Source organism: Anthonomus grandis, chromosome 6 (genome assembly GCF_022605725.1).
Source record: "Anthonomus grandis grandis chromosome 6, icAntGran1.3, whole genome shotgun sequence".
In the NCBI taxonomy this organism is placed as follows: domain Eukaryota; kingdom Metazoa; phylum Arthropoda; class Insecta; order Coleoptera; family Curculionidae; genus Anthonomus; species Anthonomus grandis.
The window spans coordinates 5,179,955-5,203,041 of record NC_065551.1 but is presented as its reverse complement, the minus strand read 5'-3'; the positions used below and the strand labels follow the sequence as shown (position 1 = coordinate 5,203,041).

The following is a 23,087-nucleotide window of genomic DNA, read 5'->3' as shown; positions in this document are numbered from 1 at the left end:
ATTTAATTAGTTAAAAAAAAGGATTTTCAAAAATCGTAATAACATCAATTAGGTATTATTTTTTAGATAACTTATTTCTGATCTAATTTGATTTAAAAAAATATAAATAATATAGGTTTACAAAAGCAAATTTAAAACTATGTTTTTGAGTATTAGTTCAGTACCTCAGACGTAGTTTTATAAAGAATGAATTATACTTATTACTACTATTTATTTATAACATTCTAGATACAAACTTATTTTAGTCTTTATATTTAAGATCTAAATTAATATTTAGGGATGAGACCCGTCAGCGCTCTTTGAGAGTAAGAAACAAGTTAATAATGCCACAACATACTACTGCATTATTTCAGAGAAATTTTTCGTTCGAAGCTGTGTTATTATATAATAATGTTTATAATTTTTTTCCGAAAAAATATAAAGAATGTGTTTTTGTTTCATCAAAATGTGTAGTTTTAAGATTACAGTTTTGCATTGCATATTATAAAATTCATTGTTCAACTTTTAGTGGATTGTAGTAATAATTATATGTATAGGAGGACATATTAGTATTTATTTATTTTTTCTTAAAGACATTTAATAAATGCGTGTATAATTTAAGGGTTAATTTAAGAGTAGCGGTTTAGTGACTAAACAAGCTAGAATTCGCCCTTTAATACTTAATAATGTAATAGTTTTATTATTCTTAATAAGGACATTATTTATTTATTTATTCCATTTAAAGTAGTTAAAGATTTATTGATCGTGCATGGATTGTTTAAAGGAATTCAGATTTAAGTACTTATTTTTTGTAAATTTGGTCTTAATTATTTTAGTTCAACTGAAGTATTCAAAAATAGTAAAAAAAATATTCACCGCATTTAAGGATTTATTTAAATCTTTAATTCAGTCATTATTTTACTTGAATATTGACAAACCCATTCATTGTTAATATTTTTAACTAGGCATCTTATTAAGATCTCCTAGAGAATTTATTTTCTGTAATAAAAATGAGATGTCCAAAACTTTTCACAATTGGATGACAGTCAGACCAGTGAAGCTTTAATTTCAGATATTGAAGCCAATAAAAATGTTATTTATTGTTATTCCCTAATTGCATCTACAAACAATATAAGTAATTTTACTCGTTCCAATCTAAAAATATCGAATAATTCAAATAAAACTGTTAATTTGGCAACGTGTTCTAATGTAATGTTTCTGGATATTTTGCAAAAATGAGAAAACGAAATGTGAAAACAATTGTGAAAATTTTTTGAAAAAGGATAAGTCAGAAATAAGCGATAAGAAAGAAACATTTCAAATCCATAAAAATGACTAAATCAAATAATGTATTTTCTCTAATAAGATCATCAAACCATTTTTTAAATTTATGTCAAAACAATAAAATCATTTAATGAATGTATAATTAATTTGAAAAATTTATAAAATATAATTAGATAAAATAAAAATGAATATACTAAACCTATGCCCATGACAAATTGATAAATATTTACAATTACTAATTAAGATTCTGATTTATATTAACCGAAAATGGAAAACTCAAAACCTTATTAGCGAATCTCAAAAAAAAAAATCTAATCATAAACCAAAAATTTTTCATTTTAATATCTACAAGACATTTAATATTTACCAAGAATGATATGAAAAAAGTATATAAAATCATAAATAATATAACCGGTGGAGGCAAGAGCAAATAAGCAATACATTTGTTATTAAGGATGAACAAGACCAACCTTTTAACGATCCTCTGGTGTTGGCAAACATAGGCAACAAATACTTTGTGGATGTTAGTACAGAACTTGAAAAAGAAATAAAAGTGCCCTTGCTATCACATAGATAGATTAGAGCCAAATCAAGTCCCAACTTGTCTATGTCTTTACTAGCGTCAGTCAAGGAACTTTCATATATATCATCATTAAAATCATATAGCAGTCCAGGGATCGACGGAATAATCAGTAGTTAATAATATTTCGTGTTTATTCGCATATTCGAATTTTAATGATAATTCACCCTTTTATTGTTTTACAACACATAGGTAATTCAATCTTTAAAACGGAAAAATTACCAGAACACTTTAAAGTCTCCTTAATAACTCCAATTCATAGGGCCGAATCACAAAATAAAATTCAAAATTATCGATCAATTAGTTAATAATTTAGCCAAATCATTTGAAAAAGTATTAAAGGATAGACTGATATATTTTTTCAAGCAAGCTATAATCTTATCGTCGAGACAATATAGAAGGAAGAGGGACCACCGATGCTAAAGAGTGGCTTACCTCAGAGATCGCCAAAGGCCTTGACGATCATGAAAAGGTGATAGTAGTTTTTATGGACCTTGTTAAGGCTTTCGACACAGTATCTAGTTAAGTTAAGTTCTAGTAGGTAACTAGTTAAGTTCCCCAGAAATAAACTCCTGCACAAAATTATCGCACCACTTAATTTTTACAGATTTTTTTTTCAATAAAGATAAAAAAAATTAATAATAAGCATTGTTAACTCTGCATTATTTATTAACAAAAAAAATTATATTCTATTTAACAAAACGAGATTTAAGTAACTTAATTCAATACAAGGAAAACACATCGATTTTCACTAATTTTAATTTTGAAAAAAAAATAAAACAATAGACCATAATAAATTCTTAATATCATGTCAACTACCTAGAGGTGTATAGGAGAGGTGTATACCACCTCTACCTGCAATGACCGCTTGAAGTCCTCGTATCAAATTTTAAAAACTTTCCTGCGGAATGTTTTCCCACGTGGGATGTTCCATGATAGAGCATAAACATAGTTTTTGTCTAGTTCTGCTTTTTGTATGAGAAAAGATAATAACTTTTGGGATGCACCAAAAGTTATGTCTAAATTCATTTAAAATTCAGGGGTGTGTTCGAAAAAAAACGCTCGGACCCGTCGATTTTTATTTTAGGTTGCGCATTTTTGTACTTGAAGTTTGTATATACAGGGTTGCTCAAAAATAAATTACGACCATCAAATTAATTTTTCAAATAAAAGCACCTTTTTTTATTTCATTTTTTGAATTTCGCGTGGAATTCTACGTACGTTTCATGCATTATTATTGAAGTTCACCTTACGAGTCACCTTATCTCTGAGAATTTTTAACAAGAGCAAAATTCCATTCATTCCTGTTTTTTTATTGTTGGCTGGTAACCGTGTATTTTCATAGAAACTGTATGACAGTTGTACGCCAAACAGATATTGTCAAGTGTGAAGTGTACGAGGAAAGTTGCGGTTTTCACAATGGTAAAGTTAACGAGAAAAAATAGAAATTCTGTGCATGGTTGGGTTTGGTGATAGAACACGTACTCAAAGAGAAGCTGCTCAATTATTCAATGAAATCCATCTTGATCGTCCTCCGATATGTCAAAAGGTGATGAGTAGAATAGAGGCTAAATTTAGAGAATTCGTTCATGTTAGAGATCTGCCGAAATCTGGTCGTCCTGCTCGAGATGAAAATGAAGAACTTGACGTTTTACTTTCTTTGGAAGAAAATCCATGCACTCCTCTGTCGCAGATTAGGGCAAATTTACACATGGCGAAATCTATAGTTCACCGAATAGTTAAAAAGCACAAATATCACCCCTATAAAGTTATTCCTGTGCAAGAGTTATTTGATGACGATTTCGATAGGCGAAATGAGTTTTGTGAACGCTTACAAAACATGTGCAATCTAAATAATAATTTAGTAACAAATATTATTTTTTCCGAAAGAAGCCACGTTCTGTTTGAATGGTAGTGTGAACAGACAAAATTGTCGATATTGGGCAACAGAAAATCCGCATTGGATGATAGAGGTAAACACCCAGTACCCTCAAAAACTAAATGTGTGGTGTGAAATAGTGCGCGGAAGAGTAATAGGTCCCTTTTTCTTTGAACAGACTTTAACGGGACAAGTGTATCTCGATTTTCTCCAATTTGAATTAGTTACAGCATGACTAGCTTTATTTCCAAATCCATTTGACCCAGACTATCCTGACGAAGAACTAATTTTCCAGTAAGATGGCGCTCCTCCGCACTATGCTGCCACTGTGCGTACATTTGAAATGAACCTTTCCCAATAGGTGGATAGGAAGGAGAGGACCCATCAAATGGCCTGCTAGGTCGCCTTACCTAACACCAATAGACTTTTTTTTGTGGGGATACCTCAAGTCGAAGGTATTTGTTAATAGGCCAAATAATCTAGACGACTTGAAAGAGAGAATTCACAGAGAAGTGCGCGCCATAACTCCGGAAATGATTGAAAATGTGCAACGAGACTTTATTGATCGCCTTGGATATTGTCAAGCCGTGAATGGCAACCATTTTGAACATTTAATTTAATTTTTGTTTTTTTTTTAGTTGTTACATGAATCGTCTTTTTTTCAATAACTGTTGACTTTAGCTATAGGACATGATGCATGAAACATACGTGGAATTCCACGCGAAATTCAAAGATGAAATAAAAAAAGGTGCTTTCATTTGAAAAAATGAATTGATGGTCGTAATCTATTTTTGAGCAACCCTGTATATACAAACTTCACGTACAAAACTTGAAATAAAAATCGACGGGTCCGAGCGTTTTTTTTTTGAACACACCCCTGAATTTAAAATGAATTTAGACATAACTTTTGGGATGCACTGTATAACTGTTTTAACTAATATTTATTTTTATTTAAATTTTCTTGACAAAATAATCAGTGGTGCGATAATTTTGTCCAGGAATTTATATAAAATTGGCGTTCTTTAAGAAAAAAAATGGGACCTATTATTTTCTTTACCTATACATATAAATTCATTATTTGAACTAATTTTAACTTCTTGCAGTATTTGCAGTTTGTAGGGATATAACTTATGAAATTTAAGTATATTTGAATATTGAATATTTGATTTCTTTTGAACATTTAATTAAATAATAATAATTATAAAAAATGTGGTTTCCTTGATAAACAGAGAAGAATTTTCTAAAATGTGGTTTTCTATATCATTGGAAAGCATTTTTCAAGAGCTTCGAGATGATGTATCATTTAAATATGTACCTTTCTATTTAAGATTTTAGGGCCTAATCTATGCCTGTCCCAAGAGGTCACCCTGTATACACTTTCCGTTATAATGGTTGGTTTTTCTTATGGGCACCGTATTGGAATTTTAAAATTTTAAACAGCTCTTTTAATTACCTTTTCGACAGTGTATCTTGCACTTCCAAAACGTAATTTTGGTAATAGCTCCGTGAGCGATAGAGAGATAGGTATATAATATTAAAGGGGTGACCCTAAATCCTCATTCGAAATACAAGATACCTCATTAAAAAGGTAATTAAAAGGGCTATTCAAAACTGCAAATGGTCAATATAGCGCCGACAAAGAAAAACAAAGTTGATGATGGCTCTCTAAAAACAGAACGTCGTATTTTAAATTTAAAGTTGTCATCGTAAAGGCGAGAAAAAGTAGTCACAATAATTTATTCAGTAAATAAATAATTTTATTATATATTTTCAAATACCGCCAGAAAAAATTTAAAATGATTTTGCCAAATTTCAGTTTTTCGCAAAATTTAGAAAGTATTTGGGATTTTTTAGTATTTTATTATAAAAGGAAACTATATTGCTCAACTTCCCTCTATTGACGTCCTGTATAACCGTGATGCGGGGTCTTTAAACAAAATTTTTGTTTTTTTTTTGTTATTACTATCTTTTTATAGTTTTAAGTATAGTTGTAACAACCGGTAATTGAGAATTTGCCTGTGTCGCTTAAAACTTAAAATGTGGCATATTTTCCATATTTTATCGAGCTCCTTACTCAAAACCCCTTACTTTACAGATCTCACTACGCTGCACAATTTTTCAGATATTGAATCACATGACAAAAAGGGTTACTTTTTACAAAAAATTATTGATCAAAAAGTTATATTACCATAGGTATTAAGTCTTATGAATTATTTCAATTGTTCTTTATAATATTTACGTGAAACCTACTTATATCTTAAAATTTGCTCCACATATTATTTAAAAACTTGACCCTCTTGAACACAAAATGGAGAAAACATCATGTTTATTGTTGAAATTATAACTTGTATTAAACTTTGTTGATAATTTTGTAAAAATATCTTTTTTATATATTTTTGTATTAATTTTTGTCTCAAGAACATATTTTGGTAAGTAATGAATTATTTGTTTATAAAATTCAACTTGTAAGAAATTTTAACATGCCTCCACCCTTAAGTACCGGGTGTCCAAATAAGAAAGAATGCCGGCTGTATCTCGGAAACTATTCGTCGCACAGCGCTGAAAAAAAATTCTTAAGAAAAGTGGCCAAAAAAAATGGCTGGAAAATATTTACAAGTTTCTAAGACTACCACAAGAGGGCGTAACTGCACAGTAATTTCAAAAAATTCAAATTTCGTCTAAAATAGCCAGCATTAGGTACCATTTTGAAAACATCAGAATAATCTTCATTAATTTTGCCTTAATTGGCTAAAGAATTTTCTTCATATCTCCAATGAGAAGGGTGGGGGAAGATCATAAATAATGCAACTTTTTAATCGCCCTGTACTCAGATTCTTTATTAAAAGTAATTCAAGTGGGTACTCGTTTAAAAGGAAATTCAAAGGGCTTTCAAAATATGCACCTGTCAATGTCACTTTGTTTTCAGTGAAGTCGTCAGAGGGCGTTGTTTAACAGAGACTGGGTTTTTAGAGATTTTTTCTAAAAAGTTTAATACAATGATGTGATTTTTTCACTGCGGTTTCGAAGACTTAAAACATACTAACAAACCAGTGAAAACCGCGTTTCGATATCTCCATTTGTTTTCGAGTAATCTTAAAATAACCTATTTTTCAAATTTTAAATATTATTAGCAATATTAGGGCGGTTTTTGTGACAGAATATTATCAAAAATTACTGAAAATTATTTGAAATTTGAAAATTATTTGAATTATATTGATTGAATTTGAATTACTCATAATTATATTTCCACTTGAAAATATAATTGGCAATCGAGAATCTCCGAATATAATTTATTAGAGCATTATTTATTAATTCTATTTGAATATTACTATTATAGCAAGAGGCCTATGGAAATAGAAACAAAGGATTGGAAAATGTCATTTAAAGTTACTTAAATTGACAGTTGTCAGTTTTAAGTTATTTCTTATGTGTAAGTGTTTTTTTACTACAAATTAATAAGTTTAAAAATGAAAATTCCAAATGAAGTAGCCTATAATATGCTAGCAGTTTATTTCGAATGCAATCATAACTCAACGGTTGCCTCTCGAATATATGCTATGCGGTATCCAGAACAGAGACATTATACGAAAAGGACATTTGCAAGATTAGCTACTCGGTTGCGGGAAAATGGCAGTATCCATTTATCTCTTAACAGAAGACGTCGCTCTGGACGATCTGAAGAAAATATTGTTAATGTGCTTGCTTATATTGGATTATACCCTCACATAGGATAAAGGCAAATTTCATTGGATTTGGGCATTACGAAATCAACTGTGCATAACATTTTAAGAGACCACAGGTTTGTTTAAAAAGTTAATAATTAAATTTGACTATTACTAGAATCGAATATTAAAAAATATATTATTTTTATTTTTTACCTAATTTGAATGTTATTTTAGGTTGCATCCATATCATATGGTGCTGCATCAGGAATTAACAGGAACCGATTTTGATAGACGACTTGATTATTGTAACTGGTTTAGGAATATGATGGAAGAAGATCCCCAGTTTGTCTCAAACATTCTATGGACAGACGCGGCAACTTTCACCAGTGTTGGTAGTGTAAATTTACACAATATGCACTATTGGGCTCCCACAAATCCCCACTGGATGAGAGAAGTGCAGTATCAGGGTCGGTGGTCTGTCTGGATAATAGGGGGAAGAATTATTGGTCCATATATTTTTAAAGAGGTCCTCAATGGACACACCTATTTAGATTTTTTTTACAAGATCACTTGCCCGTACTGCTTGAAGACATCCCAATTCAAACCCGTGCAAGGATGTTTTTACAGCACGATGGATGTCCCGCGCATTTTGCGATAAATGTGAGAAATTTTTTAAATTTAAGGTTTCCTCATAGTCGAGGAAGTATATTTCCTTGGCATCCACGATCTCCTGATCTGACTTGCCTAGATTTTTAATTGTGGGGCAGACTAAAGGATATCGTTTACCAAACCAGACCTACGACACGAGATGATATGATAGCCAGGATCAGAAATGCGGTAACAAGCTTATCAGTTGCCGAAGTGGAGGCTGCAGTTCACGATACTTATCGAAAAGTACGCGACTGTATTAGTAACGATGGTGGACACTTCGAACATCTTGAAAGAAATTGATTTAGTTATACGTTTTATTTTTATTTATTTTATATTTAGTATTAATTTGCGCTATTTGTTATAATTGTTTAGTCAGAAGGATTTTAAAGATTGAATAAGAGGTAAACGGATACTGCCATTTTCTGCTAACCGAGTAGCTAATCTTGCAAATGTCCTTTTCGTATAATGTCTCTGTTCTGGATACCGCATAGCATATATATTATTCTAGAGGCATCCGTTGATTTTTGATTGCATTTGAAATAAACTGTTATCAAGGGGGAGTTTATTTTTTGTAACGTTTTTTTTTCAGATTGATCGGCGTTGCCATTCGCCTAAAACGTCTAATAGGCCATCTACCGTGAATCACCCTGTATATTAATGCGACTCAATATATGTAAAAACGCTGAGACAAACTTATTCCGACTTACCCAATCTGTCAATTCCTGCTAATTCTGAATCATTTGTTAAATTAATTATAGGTACCTATATTTAAAATTTGAAAAATAGGTTATTTTAAAATTACTCGGTAACAAATGAAGGTATCGAAACGCGGTTTTCACTGGTTTGTTAGTATATTTTAAGTATTCGAAAGCGCAGTGAAAAAATCATATCATTGCATTTAACTTTTTAGAGAAAATCTCTAAAAACCCAGTCTTTGTTAAACAACGTCCTCTGACGACTTTATTGAAAACAAGGTGACATTGACAGGTGCATATTTTGAAAGCCCTTTGAATTTCCTTTTAAACGAGTACCCACTTGAATTACTTTTAATAAAGAATCTGAGTACAGGGCGATTAAAAAGTTGCATTATTTATGATCTTCCCCCACCCTTCTCATTGGAGATATGAAGAAAATTCTTTAGCCAATTAAGGCAAAATTAATGAAGATTATTCTGATGTTTTCAAAATGGTACCTAATACTGGCTATTTTAGACGAAATTTGAATTTTTTGAAATTACTGTTCGGTTACGCCCTCTTGTGGTAGTCTTACGAACTTGTAAATATTTTCTAGCCATTTTTTTTGACCACTTTTCTTAAGAAATTTTTTTTTTAGCGCTGTGCTATGAAAAGTTTCCGAGATACAGCCGGCGTCCTTTCTTATTTGGACACCCGGTACATCACTCATTACTTGACCACCTAAATGCCACTACTTTGTTTGTTGTTTAAAAAAAAATAATAAAAACATAGTTGGCAGCATCATCCCATGTCTTAAAAAAAAATAACTAACACGTCCGCGTAACCGGAGATTCCAGCGTCGTCGAAAACCTGACTCAAAGAAGCCAAAAGCCAAGTCACGCAGCTTAAATAAATCGTTCCTAGATTTGCTGCTTCGGCAGCACCGTGCACACGGTGCACGAAACTAAACAGCAATCCGATAGTTAACCAAGTACATTTTTTAACACAGGATTGCGTATCTTCCCAAAAATTCAATCAACGGTAATACCCAATAAAATAAGTAACTAATTATGAGTTCGTCACAACTCCATAGTTTTTAATTTAAACATTAAAAATAAAGAAAGCATGTTACCTCAGCAGATATGTCAGGAGGAATTGGTCGGTCCGAACTTGCATTCGCATCTTCTTTTTCTTCATCTTCAATAACAAATTGACCTTGACGAAACAGTTCTAGTTCTTGTTTCTCAACTTCTGGCTTTAACCGTTTGTTTTTAATTAGAATCTTTCTTTTTAGAGCTGATGGTGGCGGAAGGGGTGCACCTGAGAGAAAACATAATATGTCGAAGCGAATTTAAAAATATAACTCTTAAAAAAACTTACCAGGTTCCAACGGATAATCTTCTAATGGTTCCTTAAGCAATAAGTCGCCAAAGATCTCTTCGCAGTACTTGGCAAGTTTCAATTGTTGACTTTTGCAGCAATGGTTCTCGAATGATAATATGACTGGATAATCTGATGTGACGAAGGCTGTATCTCTTATGGCGTAAATAACATCTTTAAACAAAATATCTGTACACATAGCTCGCCCATGGGTGATGATAGGTTCTTCATCCTCCCCTCGGCCTACGGAGAAATACAATTATTACATTGGTCAGGCGTAGTAACCGATCAACCTCAAATTTCTTGTTAAACCAAGAAAAACTGTCACAAAAGTTATGCAATATTAAAAGAATTCTAAAGAAATGATGTTCATTTTGCACACAGGTGTGAAACAATAGAAGGAGATCGACAATGACGTTCGACGTCAGAAACGGACGAAAACAGTTTAAAATGACAAATTAATTGACTGATCGGTGTCTGGACATCTCAGAGCTTCGAAAATGACAGACCAAGAAAATTTTCTATAGATCGAACCATTTACAATCCATGAACTGAAAGACAAAAAGCTCGCCAAGACAAAAAAAAAAGCCAGAATGAGCAAATCGACATTGAAACAACGATGATGTCTTTTTTGACCTTTGTGACATCGTCTAATTTCTAAGACAGTCAATCAATAATGTATTACAAATTAAATATATTAAGGTTCAGATGGTCCTACTTAAGCGTGAAAAGGTGAAGACCTGATTTGTGGACCAAGACTAAGTTCTAAATCCTTCATCAAAACAATGCACAAGCACATTCTGCTCTCGCCTGACTTTGCCCCCTGTGACTGTAGTTCCTACGGTCAAGTTAAGTCAACTCTGAAATAAAAAGATCTGAGAGTGTGGAAGTGGTATCCTCAAAAAGCAAAAAAAAAATTGAAAAACATTAGCCTTACAGTACAACATACCAACTGCCATTCTGTTTTTTGTCCTAATTAGTTGACCACAGCTGATCACACTAATGTACAGGGTGGCCAAATAAGCGAGGTAAGCGGCCGTATCTCAGGACAGAGAAAAACAAACCACCGAGAAAGGACAAAGCCGGGACCGATTTTTCTTGCGCATGTGCGAGCTTATTTGGTATACCTGTCTTATTGCCGGTCCCCTGCCAGCCGTCGGTTAGTCGGTTAGGTAATATTCGACGCCTACTTTAGTCTAGTCAAGTGTTGCCTGAATTTTTCTCTGTGTTTATTTTTTGTGTGTGTTGTCATTGTGCTCTTTATTTTATTAAAAACTTTTATAATATGCCTTATACCTGTGCTTTTCGTGGATGTCATGCAAAGACAGGGTCTGGTGTTTCTTTCTTTGCTTTTCCGCGGGAAGAAGATCGGTAAGTTCAACTTTTCTTTTAATTGTTTCCACTCAAAATAAGTTTTTTCTTTTTTTGTTTTTCGTAATTACAGTAATTAGAGGAATTATCTATGCCGTAATTAAAAAAAAAATTAGCTTTTGAATTAAACATGTAATTTTATGACTTTCAGTGCCAAGTTATGGCTGGCAGCTTGCTAACAGACTTATTTTCGATACGTAGAGAACAACTAACCAGGAACTATAAGCTCTGTGAGTACCATTTTGATGAGAAGTTTTATAGTGCAGGGCCCTCAAGAAAGCGTTTGTTACCTAACGCGTTACCAACATTATTTCCTAATCCCACAAAAAGGACTTGTGAAGGTGAACAGCTTGAGGATGGACGGCCAAAAAAAAGTCTCAAAGGAAAAGGACATAAAAATTCTATCATGTTAGCTTTTGATGGGTTAACTTTACTATAATTTTTACCTATTAACTAATATTAATTTTATGCTTGAAACTCTATTTTGCACATAAAAATATATTCTGTATCTATTATATTTCTTCTTTTTAGATATTTTAATACAGCCTGCAATTATGAAACCAGCAACGTTGGCCCAGCAAAGTATTGCCGAAAAAAATTCTCCTTATGACAGAACTAAGACGCTTAAAAAACACCCATTATTGGATATTTTTTCTGGTAAGACTCTCTTCTTTCAGTTTAGTAGGTTGGAATAAGATTTCAGTAAGAATGGATTATTCTTCAGAAAACCCTAATTAGTTTAATACCATTTTATAACAAGGCCCAGACAAGGTCTTAATATAAAATGGTTATACAAAACTTGGGACAGGTACCAGGATTAGGATTAGGTACCAAAATGTCTGGACCCCATATAAAATGGGTAAAATAATACCCTTTGTCTTTGTTTCCATTTCTATGAAAACCAACCTCACAATCACTTATTTATAATTTATTTAAAGTTTGAAAACCAAATACATAGGTAGTTTTACCTGAGCAGAATTTCCAAATTTATTTTAGTTTACCAAAACTGATAGACTATGTTTTACTTTCTAATTTTATTCATATTAAAGATGTAAAGTTTTAAAATGTTAAAGCATTTTTTTATTATTTGCAGGCCCAAGCACTTCACAATATTCAGTGTGCGAGCCCCTCGGCAACCTCCTATCTATCGAAATAGATAAACCGTCCGAGAATTCTCCACCAGGCCTTCTTTCTCCGTCAGCTTCTACTCAGACTTCTTCTCAGCTGAGTAGTAACATTCCCTTAAATACAGATTGTATCGAAAATTTCTTTGGTGCTGTAAGGCAGCAAAGTGGGAATAATGTTAATCCAACACCACTGCAATTCCAAAGAGCGTTTAAAAAGCTGTTCTGTCAGAATTACTTACATTCGGAAAGAATGAATTGTAAAAATGATTTGGATAGTATATTGATGAACGTCAAATCCATCAATATACCCGAAATTTTCAATGAAAAAAAATCTGAAGTTGCAAAAGGTATTGCACTTCAAAACTATAGTTATAGGACAGACCATATTCCCACAGAAAATGCCTTTCCGTATGTTTGTGGCTATATTATGAAAAGAGCACATACACAACTTCATATTAACTGTGATACCTGCACCAATTTCGGCAAAATGTGTGATGAAATGGATATAAATAGATTATTTCTTCATTTTAAGGCTTATAATTCTAGTATATGTAACTTTGGTGGCTTACAATCTCCTCCAGAAGAGTTTATTTCATATATATTTAAATTAGAGGAAATATTCAATTGTAATTTTGAGAAAATGTGCATAAACCAGGGAATATCTAACAATTTATTTAACATAATGAAAACTATTAATTATGAACACCCTTGTGCACATTTTCCAAAAACCTTTATCTTAAAATTATTTATAAGGTTGAAAATATTTTACACCATTAAATATAATAATAGGGTCTTAAAAACAAATAAAGATAAAAATGTTCGAAAACTAAAAATTTTGCGGAATGTATAAATGTATCTAGGTTTAATTTAATTATTGCCAATGTATTTTTGTGTTTCATTATACAATGAGCCAATATTATTTCCTCAAAAAATAAAAGTTTGTTTAGAAGATTTTTTGTTTTCCATTATTTATCCTAAATGGTAATTTTTATAGTTGGCACTATACCGGGTGACACAGGAAAAAGGGAACACGCAATAACTTTTTTATTTTTCAAGATAAACAAATAAAATTTGGTATGTCAATAGAATGGTTATAAAGGCATATTTTGACGTATTGAATTGTTTTATCTTGAAAAATAAAAAAGTTGTTGCGTGTTCCCTTTTTCCTGTATCACCCGGTATAGTTTAGGTATACCTATAACTTAATTATACCAACAGTAAAATAATGTAATAGTTTTGATTTCAAATTCCCAATTAAATTTTTAATCTATTAATTGTCGTATTTCTCTCCGTGTACGGAACTATTAAATTGCCAAAACGATTTTTCTCCGTTACTTTATATGTAGTGCCAGTCATTTAAGCCCGCTCAAGAGCACCAAAATTGGACCCCAGAAAATCAACGGTAAATGCGGGTTTTGTCGCTTCTCGGTGGTTTGTTTTTCTCTGCTCAGGACCTGTACATCTGACAACAATGGAATTTTTTTTATTATTATAAATGTGGCCATGAGAAAATTCTGGAAATTATTTTTAAGTTCCGTATTTCACCGCAAGAGGGCGCAACTAAAAATTAAATAAAAGAAAAGTATTTTTCTCCGAAAACTTAAATATTAACTTATACTTTTGATATTATTTTTAGTAAGCCTAGATAATTTGCTATAATTTTGGTTTATAAATTATTGACGTACGAACGATAGTAGGGGTGGGGGAAGCTATTGAAAGTGGAATCATTAAAATCGGTGTAAATTCTAAACCACTTATTCGATTTAAGCGATTCAAAATTTATTTGCAAGATAAATGTAGCTGCTTTAAAAGTCTGATCTCATTGCTACCCTGTAGTTCCTAATAAAACCGCCAGAGGGCACAATTTGTAATAATTCCAGTTTTTTTCATTTGGCTCCAAAAATTCAAATTAAATGGTATATTTTTGACATCCTGTTTAAAAAGTAAATAAAATTTGCAAAAGTACTGTGAAAACCGCACGATGATATCTTTGCTCGTTTTAAAGTTATAGCGAATTAAAGTTTTTTACGCACCGAGCCTAAACTTACGTACCGCCATCTAGTGTCTCGCCTAAAAATCTCTAATTAGTATTACCACAACTAGGATACCATGATGTTGTCATAATTAATAAATTATGAAAGTAATAATTGATTGATAAATTATAAATTAATAATACCTATGTATCACAGAATGACTGGAAGTTTATGTGACTTTCTTAAGGCGAATAATTTTATTAACGAATTTCTTTTTCTACTTAAATTATGGTCCTGAAAAGAACCGATTTTGAACCCAAACATATTTGGTGATGACTGCTTTCCATCACATTCCAAACAAGCTTCCAACCTTCTTTGGGTGGATAAAACTGCTGTTTCGATTTGAGTAGCTGATATTTCATTTATTGCACCACGGATTCTGTTTTCCATATCCGGTCTTGTTGTAAGTGGAGTTTGGTACATAATATCTTTTAAACGACCCCATAAGTAAAAGTCTAGGCATGTTAAGTCGAGTGACCTGGCCGGCCCCCCGACTTTGATCCAGCGCTACTTTCAAGAGCGCTGGATCGACTCCCCCTTCCGATCCAGCGCTCTTGAAAGTAATTATTTATATGAGGCCGCACCAAACGGGAAAAATGTGCTGGGCACCCCTCCAATTGGAAATACATGGTCCGTCTTACTTCCAATGTCAAAACTTCCATTAAAATAGGTAAGGAATTTGTTAAAAATTGCAAAAAAACATTACCGGTTAATGTGCCATCAAAAAAATAAGGACCAATAATTTTCATTCCGATAATGCCACACCACACGTTTACACTCCAGCGGCCTTGGTGCTGGACTTCTCGCATCCAACGAGGATTTTCAACCGACCAATAATGCATATTATGCCTGTTGACTTTCCCATCGCTACAAAAAGTGGCTTTATCGGTCCACAGAATCTGTGACAAAAAATCTCTGTTTTCGCGAATCATTGCTAGTATCCATTGGCAAAAATCAATTCGGCGCTCAAAATCATGTTCGTTTAGAGCTTGGTGTAGGATTATATGAAAAGGGTGTAGCCTTAAAATAAAAAGAAATGCCTATATTCGAGAAGAAAATTATAATAAAAAGATGTATTACCTGTGGTCTTTAAGTATATTTTGAACAGTAGTTCGAGCTATTCCCAAATCTAAAGATAACGCACGAGTTCCAATATGCCTATTAAACTCTACGTAGGCCAACACATTAATAATGTTTTCTTCAGTTCTTCCAGTAGAGCGACGCCTTCTAAATTTGGGCCGACTAAAACCAACACCGCCGAAATAAAGAAGGCCGAGGTGCTCTGACGTCACTAAAGTAATACGTCACGCAAAGAAGGCGAAGAAATTCGCTACCGCCTTCCCCCTTCAAATCATATAATGGAACGACCCATTTCTTGTTCCTTTGCCCGAGCCTCGGTGCCAAATCAACCGCAATATCATTGAAAATATATTCGGCGTAATACTTATTGACCGCGACATCTGTGGTTATTATACCACATTGTGGCAACAATGCTGACTCTTTTACACTTTACACATTATCCCGTTAGAAGGGTGTTTGTTGTTGTTGACAACTTGTAGTATTTCTACAGGTGAATATAACAGGTGTTTCGGTGCCGGTTTCGGTGTTATTGTGTTATTATATAAATTAAATATTGTATAATCCGACTGCCGTTCGCAATTATGCCTAATAAGTGCTGTGTACCGGGTTGCAAAGGCAATTACGATGCCGAACATACTCGGCACATGTTTCAATTTCGGAAGGATGATGAACTGTGTAAAAAGTGGCTAAGAATGATTCCTAGAGACAATTTTAAACCTACCCAGTACAGTAGGGTTTGTGACGAACATTTTGCCAAGGAAAATATAAAATTAGGGTGACAACATATTTTGATGAAAAGACAGGCAAGACTTTACAAGTTCCATTAAAATATCCCAAACTTCAACAAGGTACAATCCCTGCAAAGTTCCCTATTTGTCCTTCATATATATCAAAGTCTATACCAGTTATTAGGAAAAGTAGAGATGAAAAGAAAATTAAAATTGAACAACAAAATTTGTCCCTAGCAATTCAAAACAGTATTGATGAATTTTCAGCCTATCAAAAAACTATAACTTTTCAAAATTTCCAAGAATTTTTACCTATTTTTAATGCAATGGTACTGCCTAATGATTGGCTAAAATCTGTTAATACCCAAAATGATATTGTATTGTATAAATTAAAATACTCACCTGCACCAATCATAACTTACTCTCTTATTATAAACCAACATTTAAAACTAGAAACTTATTTATATGGTCAAGACATAGTATTGCAGATAAATAAATTTAAAACTCCATTCACTATAAGTAATATTAATATTTATCAGATTTTTTAAATGTAAAATTAATAAATTGGATTCAGAAAATCAAATAGAAAACAATAATGAAATTAATTCAAGGAAAAAACAAATATTATAAACCAGATTTGCAATATGTTGGAGTCTATTAAATGTGAAGATTTTAATAAAACATTATCTTTTATATCCGAACAATTAAAATTATTAATATTACCTAAAGAAAGATATCGTTACTCACCTGACACAATAATTTTTTGCTCTATATTAAATACAATAAGTGCACATTCCTACAGGTATTTAAGGGGGTTTGGACATTTAACATTGCCACATCCAGATTCTTTAAAAAACATTTGTAACTCTTTTTTGTCAGACCCTTGCGTTCAAGAAAGACAATCATTTCTTACATATGCAAAAAATGTGTTTAAGTATATCAAAGAAAATGAAACATATATGATTTTGCTTATGGATGAAATACATATAAAGCCATATCTTGATTATAAAGGGGGAAATATTGTCGGTACAGCAATTAACAATAGCACTTTGGCAAATTCTGCATTTACCTTTATGCTAAATGGTTTGTGTTCAAATTTTAAGGAGGTCATCCACATTGCACCGATAGCTAAAATTTATCATGAATTACTGTTCTCTTTCATTAAATCAATAATTGTTGGGCTAGAAGACATTGGCTATAAAATTTTTTGTGTTATAAGTGACAATAATACTATTAATAGTGAAGCTATGAGTAATTTTTGCACAAAAAAACAATTAAGCATTGTATATTCTCATCCTGTTGAGGACAAAAGACCACTTTTTTATTTATTTGACTCTGTACATTTACTTAAATGTATAAAAAATAACTGGATGAACATTAAACCTAATAAAATATTAACATTTCCTGATTTTGACTTCCATAATACTGAGAATAACAAGTTATTAAAATTAAAACATGGTTATAGCTTAACTCTAAAATCTCTGTTTCCTACAAATTTTGAAAAACAAAACGTAACATTAGTTTTAAAATTTTTTTTTTAAATAAAAATACAAAAAAAACCAAAAAACAAAAAAAGATGAAATATAAACATACTAGTTAAGATAGGTAATACCACCGAGGGTAATACCTACAATTTTAGTATAAGTATTATTTTTGATATTTGTATGAGCCCCAAATACTATATACAACCCTTGATACAAATAATTTTTTTTAAATTTCAACACTCGTTTCAACTCTTATTTTTGCAATTACCCTTATTGAAATGAAGGTTAAACAATTTATTTTTAATAATTAGTTTGTTTACATTCCTCATGAATTGTTTTTTTTATTTTATCAAAGCCAAATATTTTTTTTGTCAAAGAATGAAAACCATCCCTTATTTTCTACCCCTTTTTCAGAACCGATATTACTCAAAAGAAATCCTAACTAATAGTTTATAGGAATGCAACATGTGTACCAAATTTCAAATTAATATCTTAACTTCGTCGAAAGTTATCGAGGCAATACACAGGTTATGAGGTTATTCCAGAGACAGATAGACACAATTATTTGCCTAAATTAGGTTTTTACAAGTCTTAACACCCATACTCATTAAAAAACATTCTGCTTTAAATATAACGGCCGATATTATCCTAAATAAACGTCCTTATCGCTACCGAGATGCATAAACGTGTGCAAAGCATTCGCCTTCTTGTGATGACGTCACAGCGAAGCCCCGCGGCCTTCTTTATTTCGGTGGTGTTGCTAAAACTCCCAGTATCGCGTAGTCGCTGTACCAACCGTGGAAAAATTCTTCTGCCATAATGGCGGCGAGCTGGATAGCGAAGGGCATACTGTCTTTCAGCTATTGTTGCATTTTGAAAGCACTCAAAGAAAACCGCAATCAAATCTACAGCTTCATTATTTGTTAAAGGCATTTTACAAAAAATCGAGCAAAGAAAATTGAAAACAGATTTAAACTGGCCGTCTAATAAATATTTGACGTTTCCATACAATCCTTTTTAAAAGTTTCTTTTGTTTTTGCCGCCTACTATACGTTAACTAGACATTCTAAGGCCGAGCGCTAGATGACGGTATATAAGTTTGGACTCGGTGCGTAAAAGACTTTAATTCGCTATAACTTTTAAACAAGCAAAGAAATCATCATCGTGCGGTTTTCACAGTATTTTTGCAAATTTTTAAATATGATGTCAAAAATCTACCATTCGATTTGAATTTTTGGAGCAAAATGAAAAAAACTGGAATTATTACAAATTGCGCCCTCTGGCGGTTTTATTAGGAACTATAGGGTAGTGATGAGATCAGACTTTTAAAGCAGCTACATTTATCTTGCAAATAAATTTTGAATCGCTTAAATCGAATAAGTGGTTTAGAATTTACACCGATTTTAATGATTCCACGTTCAATAGCTTCCCCCACCCCTAATATCGGTCGTACGTCAATAATTCATAAACCAAAATTATAGCAAATTATCTAGGCTTACTAAAAATAATATCAAAAGTATAAGTTAATATTTAAGTTTCCGGAGAAAAAGACGTTTCTTTTATTTAATTTTTAGTTGCGTCCTCTTGCGGTGAAATACGGAATTTAAAAATAATTTCCAGAATTTTCTCATAGCCACTTTTATAATAATAAAAAAAATTCCATTGTTGCCAGATGTACAGGTCCTGAGATACAGCCGCTTACCTCGCTTATTTGGCCACCCTGTATATTGCTTCATTTAATCTAAACTTATTCAAATTTGTGGGAAACCATGAAAAACTTAACTTAAGTCACAAAAGAATACGCAAAGAAATCATCAATAAGATTCAAGAATTTTAAATCATTTCCGACTGAATCCAACATCCAATTTAAGAAGCTTTGATAGAAGGATACTCAAGATGTTTGACAAGAAATGGAATTATCGCATTTTTTTGCACACGTCACACTAGATTATGATCAGAGAACAATTAAGTACAGATTAACCATGCAGGCCAAAATTTTACGAAGACCACAGCCTATTGGTAAAATATTATTTATTGATAAGGCGACATTTTCTACCAACGGGACAGTCTCATCTCAGAATATTAGATATTGCGGAGTTTTTAATTGCAAAAATCAATATTCTGAGAAAGTAAGAATCTTTTTTAATACGACTTTAAAGGGTCCGAGATTTTAGGTTTTCTTGCAGAATAAATTTTGGGATGCTCATTCATAATTTGCCGTGAACTCATAGAGAGAATTTGTATCAGAACTACTCCTAATAAGTGGGTAGAAAACTCGGTACCAACAACCTTCACAACATACAAAATTAAACTTTATTCAATATTTAAAAATAACAAAGAAAACAAGTATCTGGTTCGAGAAAAGCGCATTGACGAAAGAATTTAAATATACATTAATCTATTATAAACGAATATTTTAAAAACAATTTTAAAACTAGGCTGTGAACTTAAACCGAATTCTATTATAATGCAACCCGGCATTTTAGGTAGTTCGTTAGGAACCTATCGCTAATGAATTGTTCAAGCAAATTTATACAGCTATGATTTATTGAATTAACTAACAGTGTATAATACGTATTTAACATAATAATTATATTAAATACGCTCAAAGAAGTGTTCTCTGCTTGATGTCTATTGCCAGCAACTAACGCAACATTAATACACGATCTGCATTGGGCGTCTTCTATAGCTCCAATCCTCTTGTAATGTAAAGCGAATTGAGCATGCCCAGTTAAGATTTGAGTAGTTTTGCAGTTAAGTATAAAAGACAAGTTTTACCATTGTCTTACATCAGGAATAAATTCATGAATAACTCTGCCAGTTATAGCATTGTCCCATCTCTCTTGCCAAACATTAAGTAATCTTTTTTCTAATCTCTCATTTAGAACCATTTTAGATAGTTTTGGTTCAGCAGGAATAATGACTTGATGTCTATTGATTACTAATTCATGTTTGTGCCTTGATTTGTCCAGAGAATTTATTCACATTGAGTTCTTCTAGCAGCTGCCTCTGTTGAAGTCGAGGAATATGCACCACACATTTTTCTTGCAATTAAGCCCTTGATCTTTTCTAGTTTATTTCTAGTTCTAACATCGAATAGTCTATCTTCAAATAAGCCTGAACAGTACGTGAACAAAGGCAAAATAGTTCTTAAGGAACTATTATCTATTTGATAAGATCTTGAAAGTGCTCTTCGGAGCCAAGAAAATGTTTTATTTGCTTTATCACAAATATTATTATAAAATACTTTTGAAAAGTAAATTTCTCATCTAACGTGACACCCAGATATTTAAAATCCCGAACCCTTTTAATTCTTCCCTCTCCCAATATAACATATTGATTTCTAGTAAGTTTACCTCCAAAGACCATATAGCAACATTTATTATAAGAAAATTCGATTTTATATTTATTTTCCCAGCAAGTTATGCATTTTTAACTCAAGCTGCGGTCTACTGCAGCCTCCAGTAACAATTATTAAATCGTCAGCGTATGCTAAAGACAACGATCCAGCATTCAGTCGGTCATCTAGAACAAAGCCATTAAGTTCTTCAAAAAGGATATCTACCACGAGATTCCACAAATTAGGACCAAGTTTTGAACGCTGCAGACATCCGCGTTCTAATTTCTTTCTAATGATGCAAGGGCCACATTCAAAATCAACAAAACGATCTTTTAAATGGTCCATGATTAAGCGAAAAAGTTTAACAGGCAAATTTTATAAAAAACAATTTTTTAATATTAATTTAAATTAATAAATATTGCCTCAAAATTAATTTTTCAGGCGGTTTACCAGGTTTAGGTATAGTGATAAGTTTACCAAATTTCCAGACTTTAGGAAAATATGAGAAATTGAAGCAATCATTGAAAAGGCGACATAAAAAATCCGTTATAATAACTAAAACCGTTCTGAAAACCATACCCGGAACGCCATCAGGCCCATGAGCTTTCTTAGTATTCAAATGCAATAAATACCCCTCAATATCAGAAGCATTAACTTCTAAATTGATGCCTAAAGGTTCTCAAGGAAAACAAAAAAAAATGCCTGAGCTCTAATTATTAAATTAGGCTCAGCTGTATCCAAATTGATAGGATCATCAGGAATGAATTCGCAAATAATTTTTCTCGCTGTAGATTCAAAATCAATAGTCCTGAGACCGGTCTTAGTGCCCACAGTATCCAATATAGTTTTACTACGAATTTTACCAGAAACTCACTTCGTTCACGCTCACTCACGCAAGCTCCAAGGATTCGTCGATAAATTATCTTCAATTAAGTTATCCCAAGATTTTTCTTTACCTTTTCTGATACTCTCAATCTTTCTGCTTTTAAAAGTAATCCGCCCTTAAATTTTCCCTTATTGACTCATTTCTCTCTGCCTGGTAGAGCCTCCTGGCATGATATGTTTTCTTTTAAAGATCTTCTAGGTGTTCATTTCACCAAATAGCCTTACCAACATAAATCCTTCTTTTTCGAATGCATTTTTCAGCGACATCCTTAAGTCGGTCAAAGCAACCGCTCTTCTTTCAATTTTGTCCAAATAGGATCTCTCTCGATCTGGTTTAGATCAATCATAGTCAATTAGTCATGTCCATGGTTTTATTTATATTGATACAATTTTTAAGGGAAGCAAAAAAGATGCCATGTCCAGTGGACGAACCACTAGACACAACGTCCAATTTATATTTAAATAAAATAGGTCTCCGATTACTTAGCGTATCATCAGTTACAGTCCAGTCGGAACATTTTACCCGTAAGTTTAAAGAAATTACTGAAATATCATTATTAGTTTCTCCCCTGACCCCACAAAAGGTAGTAAGTAAATTAGGTTCGTTTAACGTAAATAAGTTAAGCTCTGAAACAAATCCCAAAATATCTGGATATCTTCTGGATCTTCTCTTAAATATCTTCATCCGTATTGGATGAAAACCAATGCGGATGGTGCTCATTACCATCAACACACATGCAAACAAACTTTTCATCTTTGCAATTACAGATAGTACAGTCATTTGGTGCTCAAAAAGGGGGTTACCTAGAAAGTTTTCCGGGAGTTTTGAAAATTGGTGATTTTATAGATTTTGACATGCTCTTTTCGAATGTTCACTTTGCCACCTCGTATCTTTGCCGCTCGCGCCGCCATATTGGAGAAATGATGCCCAAATACAGTTTTTTAGG

The 23,087-nt window shown here is 32.4% G+C and overlaps 1 protein-coding gene across 4 annotated transcripts in view; it reads right to left on the bottom strand.

Annotated features, from left to right (window-relative positions):
• The window catches only part of LOC126737059 (1-phosphatidylinositol 4,5-bisphosphate phosphodiesterase), a 143,261-nt gene that overhangs the window by 51,806 nt on the left and 68,368 nt on the right, over positions 1-23,087 (bottom strand). For all 4 annotated transcript variants that reach the window (XM_050441753.1, XM_050441751.1, XM_050441752.1 and 1 more), the window contains 2 exons: positions 10,093-10,335; positions 9,845-10,032 (listed from right to left, as the gene is read on the bottom strand). In XM_050441753.1, coding sequence (XP_050297710.1) covers positions 9,845-10,032; positions 10,093-10,335 — 431 coding nt within the window. The remainder of the gene's footprint in view (positions 1-9,844; positions 10,033-10,092; positions 10,336-23,087) is intronic.